We start from the raw sequence: 18,003 nt of genomic DNA on the forward strand, positions 1-18,003 counted from the left end.
GTGAGTTAGTGCCCCGTGTCGAGGGCACGCAAAACACGGGCTTCAAGTTAGCGAGAGAACCAACTGCCGGGCGGCCTGCGTGAGAGCACAGCTTGCCTGCGGCTCCTGCTCTCCGTGTGGTTCCAGTCTGAACACCTGGCATGATACTCATTTTTTAAAAATATATACTTATTCACGAGAGACAGAGAGGTAGAGACGCAGGCAGAGGGAGAAGCAGGCTCCATGCAGGGAGCCCGATGCGGGACTCGATCCCGGGACCCCGGGCCACGCCCTGGGCTGAAGGCAAGCGCTCCACCGCTGAGCCCCCGGGCACCCCTCGGCACGATTTCAGGACAAGAAACCTCTTAGCGTTCTCCTGGGCCTAGACTCCTTACAAATCACGACTTCAGGGGCGTTCTTTCCCTTCCCACAGAAATCCCCACGGGCCCGGGGTGTGTGTGGGCGCCGCCACGGTCGCCGGTAGACACCGGGACACTGTGCTGGGAAGCGGAGGCCAGACGCCCCCAGGGCCTCCCACCCGAGGCACAGGATTCCCGGGTTACGTCAGTGGTGATGTTTAAAGGCACTTGTGGTGGGATTTCTGTGTGTTTTAACAACTTTTACAGGAAAGGGGGGATTCTAACCTTGGTTAAGAAATACAAAATAGCCGCCTACTGGGTTCCAGTCCCAAGTTGTCTGATTACCAGCTACACAAAACCTCGGCGAACTTGCTTCTCCTTGGGGCGCCTGGGGGCTCAGCCAGTGAAGCGTCCGCCTCCGGCTCAGGTCATGATCCCAGAGTCCTGGGATCGAGTCCCGCATCGGGCTCCTGCTCAGCGGGGAGCCGGCTTCTCCTTCTGCCCTCCCCTCCTCCTGCGCGCTAATAAAATCAACAAATAAAAAAATCAAAATGTTTGCCACATTCCCTCCATTTACATATAGTGGAAATTACCCAATCATCTCTACAACTCTGACCAAACTTGGGCAGAAAACCTTAAGTCCTACTGCTGACGCTCGGGAGTGTGCAGAAAGGTGACGCAAACATAGCTTCCTAGACCAACTGAGAACTGCTGCCAATTCATCCCAAATCATCTGCCCATAACCAGATACAGAACTGGTTTTGACACAGACTGAACTTGAACAGAACGTTGCCATTAGAACTTTAAAAAATTTCATCACATAAAATTAGATGTTCATAAAACAAAACCAACCCCCCCCCTTCGCCAGGTAAGTAGGATTTTCTCCCAGGTGCCCGTGTGCTGTTGCTACAGCCGGGGGGCTCCTCCCACACTACAAAGGCAGGACCCGGACAGACCCTTGTTCCCCCAGCACCAGCAGGTGCTCCCAGCCCCAGAGCCAGGGGACAGCCAGGCCCCCATGTGGGCACCCAGGGGTGGCGTGCCCTACAAGGCAACCTCCTGAGAAGTGTCCCTGGCCGAGGTGTGCGTGGGCCCGGACCAAGCGGACAGCCATCGATGTCACACCCCAGCACCCGAATGGCTGTCGTCACTGGCACGGCCCTGCACCATCGGACACCGAGCCCACGTCACCGCAGCCGTCAGGGGATGCACCGCCAGCTCTCGTGAGCTCTGGGCACAGCCCGGTTTAGGCCACCTGGAGACTCTCCTGGTAAGAGAAGTGGAACACGATGGGGCCTCCGGAGGTGTCCCTGCCGCAAGTACCTACCGAGCTAGCAGTCATTCCTGTGACCCCAGGCCCCCCCGTCCCCGGCTCTCTGGGAGCCTCAGCGGAGAAATGCTGGGTCACCAGTGAACATGGAGGTAACTGGTTAACAGGTGGGGGTGTCTGTCTCAGCCTGAGTCTGAAACCATGGCTTCGTTTCTACCCCAGTCACTGACGGGTATTAATCCTCACCTCCAGGACGGAGACGTGCGTGGCTGCCAAGCAAGGGAGAGGGAGTGAGTGACTTTCCACAAGAAATAAGTTACACCAAGGATACTGTATCACTACAAATTTTATTCAGAAACCCATCTTTGTTTTTTTTTGTTGTTTTTTAAAAAAAATTCCCGTTATGAACTGGTTTGGTCAATCAACTACAACACTGTCTAGCAGACATACGGTAAAAACGGCATGGCTCAGAATCGCCCAGATCTTTCACGGTCTCTCGACCGCCTCCTGTCACGCTCCCGTCCCCCACCGCCGCCGCCGCCACCACCGCCGCCGCCACGACCACGGTCTCTAGACCGAGAGCGACGCTCCCGAGACCGGGACCTCGATCTATGCCTGCAACCAAAGAAAACAAAACTGTGTCATCCAAAGCAAAGCATCCAACGGTATCTCACAATGATTAACGCTTCCGAATACTGTATCCCGCCGAGTAGATGGCACCAATAAAGGGAAATCGCTCCCACGAAACTGCACACCCACGCTGTACGTGCACCCAGAGGCCAGGGCAGAAAGCCAGCTTGTCAGGATCATGAGGCAGGTGACCCTCCATGGCCTGTGCTTCCAGGATGCCAGCTCCAAGGGTCGGGGGCTGTTTGACACCCCCCGAAGCTGTTATCAGGCCCCGGCCCCTCCCCCGCTGGGCTCTGGGGCACGGAGGGCAGGGCTCGTCTTCTCCCATGCTTTCTGTTGACAATGAAACAATCACCAACAAGCCCTACATCTCCTGGGACCTGTTTCCCAGGAGGGGGGCGAAAAGCCCTGGGGTCAGAACTCAGCCAGGCGGGATAAGATGCCTCTCCTGACTTCCGGGCTCACTCTCTGTTCTGTGGCACCGCAGGCTGCCCTTCACCACCGGGACCACACATGGGACCCTGCCCGATTCCGCCCACGCTCCCTGCCCCCAAAGCAAACAGACACCAAATGGGAGCCCCCAGAGGAAACACGCAGCACATGAAGTTATGCTGAGGGATAAACCCTGTGCTCACGAACCCACTCGGACCGCCTCCCCCTCACGCAGGTCCCAAGGGCTCGCAGGACAATGTGGGATATTCTTTTAAGAGTACATTTCATACCTGAAAATACATACTATGTCCCAAACAGTGACTTTTACACTCAGGGCATGCTTTACTTGATAAAGTACCTTCCAGAACAGAAAGCGCCAGGAGGCAAGAGAAGGCTGTGGGAAGTACTCACTTCTTGCGCCGGCGCCCGTACAGCTCCCGCCGCAGCTCCCTGGAAATGGGCTTCAGGTGCATGAAGTTGCAGAAACCGCCCCGCGTGCACTCCCTGCGGGGAAGCAGAGGCCACCATGCCGCGCGCTGCCTGCTAGTCCCCCGCCAGCCCTCCCGCGGGCCCCGCACCTGCGCCGTCACCTACCCCATCTCGTACTGGCGGCAGCACGCCTCTCGGAAGTCAGTCACCGGGGAGAGCTCAGCGTGGATTGGCTGCCCATTAAACCAGCGGTTGTTCAAGTCAATCACGGCCTTTTCCGCGTCTTCCTCTCGGCGAAACTGAAAAAACGAAGCAGAGATGCCTGCTGCCCACACTCACCCAGAAAGACCTCCTCTCCAAATACACGTGACACCTTCACGGGGGCAAAATATAGTGGGATGCTGCTGCACAGCAAATTTAAAGACAGACTATCTTTATCTGCAATCGGATCACATAATTCTGTGATGGTCTGAGATCAGACACACACAGCCTAGGCTTTCGATCAGTTAAAAGAGCAAATGCGATGATTTGTGTGGGCCATGGGGGCTTAAAAAAAAAAAGGGGGTGGGAACAAGAAACCACACATATAAACCAACTTCTCCTGCATCCAGACAGCCCGTCAGCAACAGCAATGAAAACCCCAACACCGAAGTGCGGTGACTGTGGTGTCCCATCCATCCCTCCGGCACCCACGGCTGCTGTCATGCCCAGGCTCTGGCCAGCCAAGGACTGAGTGCATTAACATTCATGACTAGCAGCGAGCTTTCAGAACTTTGAAGTTCTAACATCCGAAGGTAGGCAGTCTTCGCTCCTTAGTCTGCATCAGTCAAGAGACAGAACTCCCACCTGTCAGTCTGTTCCTACCTTGACGTACACGTTCCCAACTAGGTGGTCTCCGAGGTTATCACAGACATTCATCTCCTCGACTTCCCCATACTTCTCCTCCATTTCTGTAAAAACCTCCTGTGGGGGGGGGGAGGGGGGGAGACGACACAGTAATTTAAGGCTCAAGAGATACTTAAAGTACCACCTGCACATAACTCCCATTTAAGCATATCTATGAATAGGAACGTATTTTAACTCCTTGCAAAGGGATACAGAAGGCGAACAGGCTGGTCACTGTCAAATAGTATCTCACCTCAAAGAACTCATCATAGTGCTCCTGCATCTCGACGTCACTCACGGCACCTATGAACAACAGAAACCTTGCTGGTTAGAGACGGAGCCTTAAAGACAACGCTGCGTTTAACTCAAACTGCTACAGTAACACACATTAGATTGTCTAGAGAGGAAACACAACAGAGCTGCATTCTACTGGAGCACTGAAGATACTGCGTGACAGCCAATTGTTAAAAATTTTAAAGTGTGGTGAAGTTTTTAAATGCCCCCTATGACAGTCTCAGTTCTGGCTATTAAAATCACAGCAAGTTTTAATCAGCATCAAAGGGCCACGTTTTCAGAAAGTGTTAAGGAAAAAGTTTACCCTCAAGAAATTTTTAAATGAAAATTTTCTTCCTTTTATGATTTAAAATAGAGGCCAAGGAATCACACTGATTTTTTCCTCTTTAACAGGCTAAAATAAAAGCTGAAATCAGGGTACGTGATTAAGAGCTAATGTTCCTGACTAATTTCTTACAGATTAGCAGCCACACAATGCTATTATAAAATTCTTTCTGATGCGATTAAAACCCAAATGACGATAAATAAAGACTCAGTAGGATAATTACCAAGTTCAATTACAGTAGTTCGAATGCCTCTGAATAAAGGGAAAGTTACAATGCTTTGCTGAAGGAAGCATTCTTATTTTATATTCCATAACTATTCCCATCAAGTTTATTCTTCATAATGCACATGCACTAAGTGTAATCAATCATGTCCACTGTGTGGGCAGATTTTCCAAATTTACATTCTACCCTCATTATCATTCTACCAAATTTTACCGTTCAAATTCTACAATTCTCTTACCTAAACCTGAGAAATCACAAAGCTGGCATGTCAATGAACCAGTGTCCCATACAGCCCAATCACGGAGCCTACCAAGGCCGAGTGGCTTCAAGGCTGGGCCAGCTTACTGTTCAGTTGTCCCCTCCCCAACCACAGTCCTGGACCGGCAGCCCAGCCTCATCAGGCGGCGAGGGCACTGGGGCAGAGGCACGCGGATGTATCCACCATGCTGCCTGGGGCAGTTTCCCTGGAAAACTTTATCTTTTGATTCTGAGAATGACTGACATTTACTTTCTAATGCATGGGAGGGGGTAGGAGGGGTGATTCCTGCCATCTTAGTTATTTTTGAATTTCCGGGGGAACCCAGCTTGCTTTAGAACCCAAAACCTCTTGACTGCATTAGGCAACAACTACTCCTCTTGACAGCCCGGTACAATTTAAAAGCTATCGTGGACATGACCTCCTTCCTCGGGCAAATCAAGTTCTTAAGAAGAAGTAGTCGGGAGAAGAGATGCCCATTCCAAAGGGCAGATTTTAATCTTTACATTCCCTTCTCACATCAGAAAAAAATGAGGAGAAAAGACATTTGCATGCTCAAAGTGCTAGCCCTGTTGAGTCAGGCTCTGGTGGTGGTTCAAAGACTGTTGTAGTCATGGTATTTCTAATTCTCTCCCTGGAGAACAGCATTGTACCTTAGTGACTTCTGGGAAGTTCAATTTGAAAATGCTCGATAGTGGGCATATTTTATCTTCTAGACTCTGGTTAAAAATCTCCAGTCAACCATATAACTAGGGCAGGACAGAGATGAGTGATTAAGACACTGGTCAACTGCAAAGTCATCTACGTGACTCCATGGATCTTACATAATACCACCTGAAGATACCTAGTTTTCTCACAGAAACTTTCTTCAACTGGGATTCATACTTCTATACACGAAAGGGCATGTTAAAAAGTTGTAAATTTAGGAAACTGATGAACTCGGCTGGTTGAAATTTACTCGAAGGCTCTGTTGCAGGTTCATCAGCTTAAATGGATTTTCTACCTAAATTGATCAGAACTTCATTTAATTTGTAGAATCTGGAGCCCATAATCGGAATATTTGGTACAGCTCAACTTTTATTATGTAGCATACGCACAACAAGAGCACTGTGAATCGCAGGTAAAGACACGAAGAAAACTAATCCAACATTGTTTTGTCAACGAAGCATCCGCAGTCCCCAAGTAAACGATCAGGGCAAAGAATGATTAATTGTCATTACTCAATCGTCAACCTCTCATTCGTTTTACCCCAGGGCAGGGCTGTTACGAAAATTATTTAATAAGTCCATATGTAAGTACTTCCCTCCACCTATTGATTTTGTTTCTTTAAAAAACAAAGCAAAACCAAGTATTTTAAAACAAGGGCTACCCGTAAATCCTGTTGCCATCAGATTCAGGGAAACAAATGATCTGCTATCAGGTCAGCACGGCATGGAGAAACACGGTGTGTTGGCAGGAGAACCTTCCCAGCCCTCCCCCACACAGACACGTGCACTGTGCACTCACACAGCCGCACAAAGAGGGTGGCCCGAGCGGGCGGTGTAGACTGCCCTATGAGCTGAGGAGCCGTGGGCCAAGGATGTGTGGGACTTAGGTCTGTGGCTATTCAGGGGCACCTGTGGACAGCATTTTCTATTACATTTTGCAGCTTCAAAACTAGAAAATGAGAAGCTGTTTGGTTTGGACCCCTTGATTTTAGTAGGAGTCCAGGATGATCCTTTCAATGTATCCAGATGACTGAATTCATTCCACGGCTCAAGAGCCATAAAATCTAAATTTTAGCTTTTCGAAACTTCCAGGGATACTAATATGGATCCTGTTCTTGAAAAACTACCCCTGAGGAAACACAACGTTTGTAACTTAAATTTACTATTTCTCAACATAGGGAGAAACGAGCAGGGTCTACTAAATGCCCAGACTAGCTCCATCTCCCCACCAAGTACACCTTTTCTTTTCCACACGTAGTAAGCTAGCTTCTCCAAGTTGCAGAAAGCTACGTAAAGGACTTTGGTTAAAGACTGAGTCGGCATAGGGCTGGCGTTGAGGAAAACTCAGAGGAGTCCGTGCAACTCGGAAGATCCTCATTGGGAAACACTCTCAGAACAATGCTCTTACAATAAAAGCATGAGCTCCAGAATGGAGTTCAAGAAAAAGTCTGATAAGACATAAAACCTCAAAAATAATTTCAGGATACTGTTTTTTAACGTGAGAGAAACTTTCGGATACTATTGCTCTTACGAGGGGAAGAACACAGCTGCACATTTAACTCCAAGTATATTCTCCCCTGGGATGACGGTCAAGGTAGCAAGAGCAGCAGCTCCAAGCTATCGTACAGGGAGGGTATCCTTTCTGGTCAGTTTTTGTTTCTTAAAAAGTGGGCAGGAGTTCAAATCTCAGAGGTTTCCATGGGGTCAGTGGGACACAAGCTCTCGACACCTCTAGTGAAAGGCCGTCCTTGACACTACAGCGGCAGACCAGGTGGAGCTGACACTGAGCTCTGACACGCAAGCCCAGGGAACCAGGGAAGGAACTTGTATGAACTTACAGCGCAAACCGTCAGCAGACTGGGAAGAGTTTTGAGGGTTACGGTAAATGTTCAAGAGGGCAATGGTCTGAAATACAAAACGCAACAACTTTATATTATGGAAAATTAAATTTAAACACTTAACCGGTTTCCTGTGGCGATCACTTCAGTCAAGACTCAGTGCTGAAAAAAGAGCAAGTTATTTTCTTTCGAAGCAGAGAGGTTTTTCTCTTAGTTGGTGGCTGTCTTGGAGCACCCTAACACTGCAACGTCACAGAGATCCCATGATATGCTGATATTGTATTTCTGTTCACGGGACGCAAAGATTCCCCATTTCCAAGTTCCAACCCAGTTACGAGTGCAAGCAACTTGGCAAGTTACTACCAAAATGGTCTTCGCTATTACAGAAAACTTCATGAGCTGAGAAAGTGCCTGCATAAACTGATGACAAAAACCATGAGAGCAGAGAAATACAATAATTACATATCATGAAATCTCCACTTCCTAGAGGAAAAATTGTAATGGTGAAATAAAACCCACACTTATTGGGCAACTTACCTTATTGATTCCTAAACATTCCTAAGATTTTTACCTTTACAGAAAGAACTTAATAAAGGCCAGGGGTTCAGGCACTGGAAAGACCAGTGTTTGGCTGGGAACTGTCAAGTGTCACATGGACAGACCCCCTCCCTCTCGTTAACAAACGTCAACCCAGGGAAGAGGCCTCCCCAGAGCCCTTGCCTCGGACAGCCTCCTGAACGTGGCCAAGTATCAGGTTCTTGCTGTAGGTACCAAGGCCTTCCAGCACCTTGTCCTGTTTGCAACAGCTCTACGTCAGCAGCTCAGAAGCCAACAGTATTTGTCTCAATTAAGAGTGGGCTCTTTAACACCATTGTTTTAAAAAAATTTCTCCAACTGTGGGACTTACAGTGTGAGCCGTCAGCCGTCTGTGCACTGTTTTGGGGATTACGATAGATGTTTTGAATCAAGATGGTCTGCGGGGAAAAAAAAATAAAAAGGGGAATTCTACTGGCTGCTGTGCATGTATTAGACAATTGCAAAGAGACAACTTGTTTGCAAATGGCTCAACGCTTGCTTGTCTGTTTCCCACAAGTCAGACACTTGTCCTCTGAAGAGCACACCCAAACCATCATATTATGAAAACAGAGTGTGAGCAGTGACTTAGGTCAAGTTAGCCAGCAACCAGGAAGAAACTGTAGCCATTTTTTCAGTAGTCCCACATTATTCCAGCGTTTTAATGCAAAATAAATGATAGCAAACTAACGGTTTTCTTATACTCCAAGCTAGCAGACACTAAGATGTTGAAAAATTCACATGCTAATCATATTCCCCACACAAAATGATTTTTATTTTTTTTTTATTTTTTGGGAAAACCAAATGCGTAAGTCAACTGTATGCAGTCCATCAAGCTGTCTGGTCTCACAGGAAACAGGCGCACCAAATGGGTGTCCTGACTGTCATGGACACCTATCCCACATTTGTTTGCTTGGTGGGACCTCTGTTTACATAATACAATAGCTTAAACATCTGTTCTTTTCCGATCCTTCTTTTAAGGGAAAAAAATCCTTTTAGCCCTTGTGCTTTAAACTGGATCAGGAAGACTTGAAACCTTACATTGTACCGTTCTTCTTAAAATCAAGTTGTCTGAAAAAACAAACCATGTTTAAGTTAGTAGGCTAATATATTACATGAATCTTAACGTCCACATCACTGCAAGAAGCTTAAAAAGAAACCCACACTGAGTTTTACAAGCTGAACCAATATACTGCATGATTCAGAAAAATAAATGTTTAGTCTCAACAACACAGGTCCACAGCAGTTTTGTGAGTGGCTTTACAAAACCTGCAGTTCCGTTTCTAGCTACATTTAAAGGAAGAAGTTGTGTGGGCACACCCCAAAGGTCTGCTATGGGGAAACCCACACGGGAGAAACATCAACCGCCAGGCCATGACCATGTACATGATGGTCTCTCACACACACACACACACACACACACACACACACACACACCCCCCTTCCTGCAGAGCCTTGCATCTTCCCCCAGCCACCAAGTACTGCCCCAGGTCAACTTATCTTGGCCTCGGCTGTTTCCCAAAGCTGACTTGACTCAGTTTTCAATGGGAATCACCAGTAAGCCTAACAACTCTGACAGAAAGCTATACAGAGCCCAAATATTCAACAAGGAATTCATTTTAGGTCTTGCTCGGGTCATCTGGCAGTGGTTGGTTAGTGAAGGAAACTATACCCAGAGCGGGCATTGCAATTCCATTATAATTGGGGTCAGGATTGCCTGAAACCAACCAAGCCCGTAACAATGAGATGCTCAGGTGAACACATAGAACTGACCCCAACGTTAATGGAATCGCTGCCTCTTCTTGATCCAAAGTACTCAGATTAACTTCACATTAACATTCTGAGGTATCAGTGATTCACACAGAAAATAAACCAAATGGCTCTGGATAGCTTAAAGAAAACTTTCCTACCAGGATCACTTCTCTCTCAGCCCAACACTTGGCACATCTGGAAATAACCCACAGAATCAAAAATCTCAATGGACACGTAAGATGTTTGTTAACTGCCCAATCTATAATCACTGGCTTAGCTGGGGAGATTTAGTTCAGAAATCAAGCCACTTAAAAAAAAATTGCAGTAAGGTTTACAGCAATATCTACAATATTCTGAGATTCAAAAAAGAGACATATTCTCCTAAATTAAAGATAGGTTCTTGTTATACTAACCATGCTGTGTCAGTGGAATAATGGGGGAGAGGAAGCCATCACCCCTCTTCTAAAAACATATTACATATGTTTCTAAAACATATTGTGGGGTTTTCTTTGGGCTTAAATTAGAAAATACAAATATCTCTTTCCTACAGCAATTGGCTGATTTTCCTAAATACTTATAGTAAAATGTAAACATCTGTTCTGGCAGAAGTTCAAGAACACGTGAACAGGATGATGTGAGCTCAGAGGCAGGGTCTGGCAGCTTCCAGGGGCTACACACAATAGCTACCCAATGATTCAGAGGATGCTCACTCAGATGTCACCACCAGTGGGAAGGAACTTAAGCCCTCAGTCTGGAAAGACTAGAATTTTTCAAAGTCTAAATATCCAGATAAACATGGGCAGAAGTTTCCTGTTCCTATTACAGGTGCTTTTTCCCCTAACTCCTCAGTGATCACCTGTAGGATGCAAATCCCACCTGTTCTTCAGTTAACAAACAAAGCCAACCAAAAAATCTACAATTTCTGATTGATCTAAACTCACAATGGACGACCTAAGCCCAAGCTAACAGGCACCTCTCAACCAACCAAATAGACCGGCTACAAATAACTGAAGGTAAATGCCCATCTTCAAATGTTAAGTTTCATTTTTAATGTTTCTATGACATGATGTCATGGCTAACCCCTCACCTGGGCATCTGCAAGAGGGGGCACACCCAGGACTACTGGGGAACCCCTGAGCATGTGCTGAGAATGGCACAAGCACCCCTGTGGGTGGCTCTGTCCGTCTCTGCTGCCTGGAGAGAGCAAATTGCAGAAAGCCCACTTGGCTTCAATCGGTGCCAGGAAAACAAGGCTAAGTCCACGCTGGCGAGGCTGCCCCCACTGGACCCACGTCTATGAGAGGGGAGAAGGGGTGGCAAGGCGGCAAAGACCAGTCACAGCCAACAAGCAAACATTAATCACTTCTTTGTAAAAAGCTTCTCTACCTGCGGAGGAAGGACCTGTCTTGCAGACCTCCTCCCTGGGGGTGGTTCACTGGTCTCATTCTCATTTAAACAGAACAACATACAAACACAATGGAGACTAAAACTACTAGAGAAAAAAATGTCCTATGTAATACATGGAAAAGCATTAACTGCCTCTGTAAAGTACATGAAGTTTTGATAATTTGCATGAATACAGAAAAAAGAAAGAAAAAAACAAACCTGGCTAAAGGTCGGTTTATTGTGCAACCGAGAGCATCTGTCTCCATGACGACATGCTCCAATTTTGAAATAAAATGAACAGTTGACTCTGTAAGGGAAAATAAGAGCTGATTATTTTGCTGGGAAGGCATCAAACAGATGTAAATACGTCAACATCACATATGCTTCTGAACTACTTTTCTTTTGCTCTGAGAAAACACAGACATACAGTTTTCTTGGGTAGCAGGTCCCTTCCCCTTCCTAGCAGCATTTCTGGGTGACCCTCCCCTCAATCTGCCTCTGACAAATACGTTAGTCCTTCAATGAAGAGTGCTCTAACTCCACCCCAGACACCCCCCCATCCAAAGCCACTCCACTCTCAACTACTTGCTCTGCTCTGCTGTTTCTTCTTAATGGAATATTTAAGCTTAAAACTAAATTTAATTCAAAACATATCTATTCTCTAGCGTTCCATGATGAAATTCTCTCTTGAGGACACCAACACAGCACAGTGAAGGTTGAGATTCTGACTCTGCCACTAGCTACCTGGGCTTGGGCAAGTCACCCCACCTCTCCTGGTCCCAGGAGCCACCTGTAAAATGAGGAAAATGCCAAGCTGGCTTTGTTCCAAGAATCACATGCCATGTGTACACTTCATACTTAGTGCTCATTAAATGCAATCTCTCACTAAAACAAAGTCCATGTTCTCTCGTTCATGACGCCAGACCAACAGGAAATTTCCAAACACAGGTCTGAAGTACGGCAGTCTCCTGGTTTCAATACACTGACACAAGCTATCAGGGGAACTCATCTGCTTGTTCCTACACAAGGCCACCTCCTGTCTGTATCACAAAGCTCTCCCTTAGGACCGTTCAAATACCTGCATGATCCAGATCAAATCAAAACTAGCAATCCAGCCATCACCGTGACAGCAATGTCAGATGGCTCAGACCTGTGATGGGTCATGAAATCTTACTGGATGAGCACCACTCAAAGCTAGATTTGCAGACTTGGGAGGGTCACTTCGTAGGTTCAATTTTTTTAGCAAGGGCTCTACGTTCAGACAGTCAATCCAGAGTTAGAATCAAAGGGTCTTAAAATTTGATGGTCTGCAAAGATCAATTAGCCACCAATTTATTAGGTATCAATAAGCATGGAAAAGTCTGAATTTACCAGGGGAGGAAGATTACGCATTTGCAAACTTATCCTTAAGTCTTACTTCACCTATAATTTGAATACATAATTTACATCTTCAGAAAATCACCTGAAAATTAAGAGCTTATTTTAAAAATACCTCAGAATGGGCAAAACCCCCGCCTGAACAACACCCAACTATTCTACATAATTAAAACAATCTTTGTTTCTGTACTTTCAGAAATGGCTTTAATTTCATAGCACTTGATTAGAATTTAGTATATCAGTCAAAGCTGTCCTAGTAATAAACTTTTAGCAATCCGCTTATTAAACCACTGAAATAAAAGAGATTTTTAAAAAAGTGACCATTACAGAGAAGATATTAGAGGACCAACCTTGCTTGAATTTAGAAAATGACCATAAGTTCAAATGTAGGACTACATAAATCTTTTTAATTGGCACACACCTATATTTTACTTATAGCTTGGGGGGGGGCGGGGGGAAACGTTAGCAGGAATCATCATCTTTGTTTTTTAGGCATTGATACTGTCTCCTGGAAACTAAAACCCCACAAATCTCCCCGAAATGAGACGAGTAACAGATTAAATAATCAAGTTTCTGAATTAAAGCCATGCCTTTTACAATTCGGCTTTAGTAGGCTAAAATGTGGTTACTTACATCAGGAATATATAAAAAAAGGTTAATTGGAATAAACCTCTAAAAGTTCTGCAGAGTACAGTGAAGGCACCATCTGATGTAACTTTTTACAAGAATAAGGAAAAAAACTTTATGGACTACAAGTCATGGCCCACACTATTACAAGCTCAGGGAGGAAGTTACTGACGCATCTTCCTAATCATTCTACACTCCGAGAAGGCTCTTTCCAGCAGAGCTGGCCCATTCATTCAGGGTGATGTTTACAGGTAGCTTCCTCCTCTGAGCCCCGTCCACAGCGCTTAAAAAGCATCACATCGGTGCATCTAACTTTAATTTCCCTTTCCCGACACACAACCGCCCCTCCAGTTCCTGGAGATCAAGACCCAAATTTCATTCATCTTTAAGTCATCAGAGATGGACTCAATAGTGTTTCTGGAGTGACCACGACTAATGATCATGTCACATGGTTTTGTCACTAAAATATATAACCCCCTCTTCCAAACACAAGATGTTTTACAGGACAGACTGCATCCTGGAAGACAAAGAATTTAAAGGGTTTCAGGGGCCCCTGGCTGGCTCAGTCGGCGGAGCAGTGCGTGGCTCTGGATTTCAGGTTTCTGAGTTTGAGCCCCACGCTGGGTGTAGAGATTACTTAAAAATAGAATCTTTAAAGGGCCACCGGGTGGCTCAGCGGTTGAGCATTTGCCTTCAGCCCAGGGCCTGATCCTGGAGACCTGGGATAGAGTCCTGCATCGGGCTCCCTGCATAGGGCCTGCTTCTCCCTCTGCCTGTGTCTCTCCCTCTCTCTCATGAATAAATAAAATCTTTTAAAAATAAAGTAAAATCTGTAAGATAGAATTAAAAAAAACCCGTGTTTGAAAAAGTGGTTTTAGGGCAGCCTGGGTGGCCCAGTGGTTTAGCGTCTGCCTTTGGTCCAGGGCGTGATCCTGGAGTCCTGGGATCGAGTCCCATGTCGGGCTCCCTGCATGGAGCCTGCTTCTCCCTCTGCCTGTGTCTCTCTCTTTCTCTCATGAATGAATAAATAAAATCTTAAAAGAAAGAAAAACAAAAAGTGGTTTTACAACATTATAACAAACCGAGGGCTGGATCATCAAGAGCCCTCATCAAGGTAGAGCCCAGAAGAATCCCAACACCCTTAACTACTTCTCCAAAATGCAGACCGAGCCGCAGCTTAGTCTAGTCTTTAGTAGGTTTCCAAATAAGAGTTATCCTCCTAAATGAAGACATTTACCCTGGAGTCCAAACTTCCGCCAGCGCACCGGGAATTAAAACCTCCAAGATCAAAATCCAAATTTTTTTTTTTTTTTTTTTTTTTTTTGCTTTTTGCTTTTAACCCAACAACCGGGTAGCAAAGGCATGCAACCTTAAAAAAAAAAAAAAAAGAGGTGGGGGGACGGCGAGGAGGGACCCCGCGTTTCTCTCGATGCTGGAATCACAGGTCCGAGCGCGTTCAAAGCTGCGGGCCGAGCTCACGGGTCCTCCCGACCCGCCGCGTCCAGGCCGAGGCTCGCGGGGCGGACGCGGCCCCGAGCAGCCGGGCCCCGGGCTGTCCAAGGCCGCCGGCCCGCAGCCGCGTTCGGGGCCCAAGCGGGGGGCGGGGGCCGGTTCCCGTGGACAACTTCGGCGCGACCCGCGACGGCTCGGCGGCGGGACGCGGGCCCGGGGCGCCCCCAGACGGGCCGGGCCGCCGAGCACCCCCGGCGGGAGAGGCCGCGCCGCCCAGCGGAAGCCCGCCCGGGCGCCCACGAGGCGGCGGCGCGCGGCTCCCGAGGCCGGAAGGGCCGCCGCGCCCCTCCCCCCCGCCCGCCCGGGCCTCCCGCCGCCGCCCGCGCCCGCCCGCCCCCGCGCCCCCGCCCCGGAGCCCGCCGGGCGGCTCCCACTCACTTGTCTTTCTCGGTGCCAAAAATGGAGGCCAAGTACTCCGCCATTTCCCACCGGCCGCCGCCGCCGCCGCCGCTGCCGACGCCGCCGACCCTGCCCGACGCCCGCGGGAGACGTCACCCGGACGCGACGACGCTCGCCCCGCCCCGACGGCCTGGCGGCGCTGCCCAATCCGGAGAGGCGTTGCCTGCGCGTGGGCGGGGCTTGGCGCGGGCGAGGCGCCGCCCCCTCGGCCCCGGAGCCCGCGCTGCGTGCGGCCGCCCCCGCCCCCCCCGACCCGTTCCGCGTTCTCCTCCCCCGGAAGCCGGCGCGGGGGGCGGCGGGCAGAGGCTGCGGGCCGGGCGGGCGCCCTGTGCGCGGGAGCGGGAGCGGGAGCGGGCGGTGCGGGCCGACCCCTGGGCTCGCGCGCTGCCCGCGGGGCTGGAGTCGGGAGGGCCGGGCCGGTGCGCGGGGCCCAGCGCAGGAGACCCCAGACCGGGCTGCGCAGGGACCGGGGCGGCGGCGGGGTGCGGGGTGCGGGGTGCGGGCCCGGGGCGCGCGGAAGTCCCTCGCCGCGGAAGGAGGCGGCGGCGGGGGAGGGAGCGGGGCATCCTCGCTGTCCCCCCCCAGGAGAGGGCCCGTCCCCACTGTCCCCCAGGAGAGGGCCCGTCCCCACTGTCCCCAGGAGAGAACCCGTCCCCACTGTCCCCCAGGAGAGGGCCCGTCCCCACTGTCCCCCCAGGAGAGGCCCCGTCCCCACTGTCCCCCCAGGAGAGGCCCCGTCCCCACTGTCCCCCCAGGAGAGGGCCCGTCCACACTGTCCCCCAGGAGAGGCCCCGTCCTCACTGTCCCCCCAGGAGAGGCCCCGTCCGCACTGTCCCCCCAGGAGAGGGCCCGTCCCCACTGTCCCCCAGGAGAGGGCCCATCCCCACTGTCCCCCAGGAGAGGGCCCGTCCCCACTGTCCCCCAGGAGAGGGCCCGTGCCCTCTGTCCCCCCAGGAGAGGGCCCGTCCTCACTGTCCTCCCAGGAGAGGCCCCGTCCCCACTGTCCCCCAGGAGAGGCCCCGTCCCCACTGTCCCCCCAGGAGAGGGCCCGTCCCCACTGTCCCCCAGGAGAGGGCCCGTCCTCACTGTCCCCCCAGGAGAGGGCCCGTCCCCACTGTCCCCCCAGGAGAGGGCCCGTCCCCACTGTCCCCCAGGAGAGGGCCCGTCCTCACTGTCCCCCCAGGAGAGGACCCGTCCCCACTGTCCCCCCAGGAGAGGACCCGTCCCCACTGTCCCCCCAGGAGAGGGCCCGTCCTCACTGTCCCCCAGGAGAGGGCCCGTCCTCACTGTCCCCCAGGAGAGGGCCCGTCCTCACTGTCCCCCCAGGAGAGGGCCCGTCCTCACTGTCCCCCCAGGAGAGGACCCGTCCCCACTGTCCCCCCAGGAGAGGACCCGTCCCCACTGTCCCCCCAGGAGAGGGCCCGTCCCCACTGTCCCCCAGGAGAGGCCCCGTCCCCACTGTCCCCCAGGAGAGGCCCCGTCCTCACTGTCCCCCCAGGAGAGGGCCCGTCCCCACTGTCCCCCAGGAGAGGGCCCATCCCCACTGTCCCCCAGGAGAGGGCCCGTCCTCACTGTCCCCCAGGAGAGGGCCCGTCCTCACTGTCCCCCAGTAGAGGCCCCGTCCTCACTGTCCCCCCAGGAGAGGGCCCGTCCACACTGTCCTCCCAGGAGAGGGCTCGTCCCCATTGTCCCCCCAGGAGAGCCCTCGTCCTCACTGTCCCCCCCAGGAGAGGGGCCCACCCTCACTGTTCTGTCCCACCCCACCAGAGAGGGGCCCATCCCCACTGTCCCCTCCCCCCAGGAGAGGGTCCTGTCCTCACAGTCCGTCCCCCCAGGGCCCATCCTCACTGTCCCCCCCCCAGGAGAGGGGCCCGTCCTCACCGTCCCTCACCAGGAGAGGGGCCTGTCCTCACTGTCCCCCAACCCAGGAGAGGGGCCTGTCCTCACTGTCCTTCCCCCCCAGGGCCCGTCCTCAGTGTCCCCCCCAGGAGAGGGGCCCACCCTCACTGTTCTGTCCCACCCCACCAGAGAGGGGCCCGTCCCCACTGTCCCCTCCCCCCAGGAGAGGGTCCTGTCCTCACAGTCCGTCCCCCCAGGGCCCATCCTCACTGTCCCCCCCCCAGGAGAGGGGCCCGTCCTCACCGTCCCTCACCAGGAGAGGGGCCTGTCCTCACTGTCCCCCAACCCCAGGAGAGGGGCCTGTCCTCACTGTCCTTCCCCCCCAGGGCCCGTCCTCAGTGTCCCCCCCAGGAGAGGGGCCCACCCTCACTGTTCTGTCCCACCCCACCAGAGAGGGGCCCATCCTCACTTTGCCCCCAGGCTCCATCCTCACTGCCACCCCCCCTTTCCCAGCACCAGGCCTCAGTCTAAGGGGACGCTGGGTCCTTTCTGTGGATCTAGACATTTCCAGTGTTTTTCGTTTATTCTTTTTAATATGAGAAGATGCATATGTCCGTTGCCGTCCCTCCTTCCTTATCCACTCTTCTCCGCCCGCCTTTCCTCGCGTAGCCTCCATCCTGGAGATGGCTGGGTCGGAAGGAGTACGTGGCGAGCGGCCTCGCTGCTTTTGCAGCTGCTGGTGCCCCGCCGTGTGCCGTGTGCGTGGCGAATCGCTTAATCCAGCTGTTGCGGGGCTCGGGGATGGTTGGCAGCCTCCGTCTTCCGTGCGCGGTCCTGCAACAGAGAGCCTCCCGCGTGCGTCTTCCAGGGCGAGTGCACCGCACCTGCGCTTGCAATCTCAGGGCCTTCGT

The 18,003-nt window shown here is 51.1% G+C and overlaps 1 protein-coding gene across 4 annotated transcripts; it reads right to left on the minus strand.

The window, feature by feature from the left end:
* Positions 1-1,936: 1,936 nt before the first annotated feature.
* On the minus strand, positions 1,937-15,370 carry U2AF1 (U2 small nuclear RNA auxiliary factor 1). Of its 4 annotated transcripts, none has more exons than XM_077879340.1 (8): positions 15,233-15,370; positions 11,558-11,645; positions 7,628-7,694; positions 4,238-4,287; positions 3,964-4,062; positions 3,265-3,398; positions 3,082-3,174; positions 1,937-2,223 (listed from the first exon to the last, which is right to left on the minus strand). In XM_077879340.1, the coding sequence occupies exons 1-8, from the start codon at positions 15,274-15,276 to the stop codon at positions 2,076-2,078; spliced, it is 723 nt and encodes a 240-aa protein (XP_077735466.1). In that variant the 5' UTR covers positions 15,277-15,370; the 3' UTR covers positions 1,937-2,075. The 4 variants fall into 4 exon arrangements, with proteins under 4 accessions (XP_077735466.1, XP_077735467.1, XP_077735469.1 ...); XM_077879341.1 differs by lacking the exon at positions 7,628-7,694 and adding an exon at positions 8,535-8,601; XM_077879343.1 differs by lacking the exons at positions 11,558-11,645; positions 15,233-15,370 and adding an exon at positions 8,535-8,574.
* Between the last annotated feature and the right edge of the window lie 2,633 nt (positions 15,371-18,003).

This window comes from Canis aureus, chromosome 30, assembly GCF_053574225.1.
Source record: "Canis aureus isolate CA01 chromosome 30, VMU_Caureus_v.1.0, whole genome shotgun sequence".
Taxonomy (NCBI): domain Eukaryota; kingdom Metazoa; phylum Chordata; class Mammalia; order Carnivora; family Canidae; genus Canis; species Canis aureus.

Coding starts and splice junctions, on each gene's coding strand:
- U2AF1 (XM_077879340.1), bottom strand. CDS start 15,276: ATGGCGGAGTACTTGGCCTCCATTTTTGGCACCGAGAAAGACAA. Junction 7,695..11,557: donor ATAAACCGACCTTTAGCCAG/GTTTGTTTTTTT, acceptor TTTGTATTTCAG/ACCATTGCCCTCTTGAACAT. Junction 4,063..4,237: donor ACTATGATGAGTTCTTTGAG/GTGAGATACTAT, acceptor CCCCCCCCACAG/GAGGTTTTTACAGAAATGGA.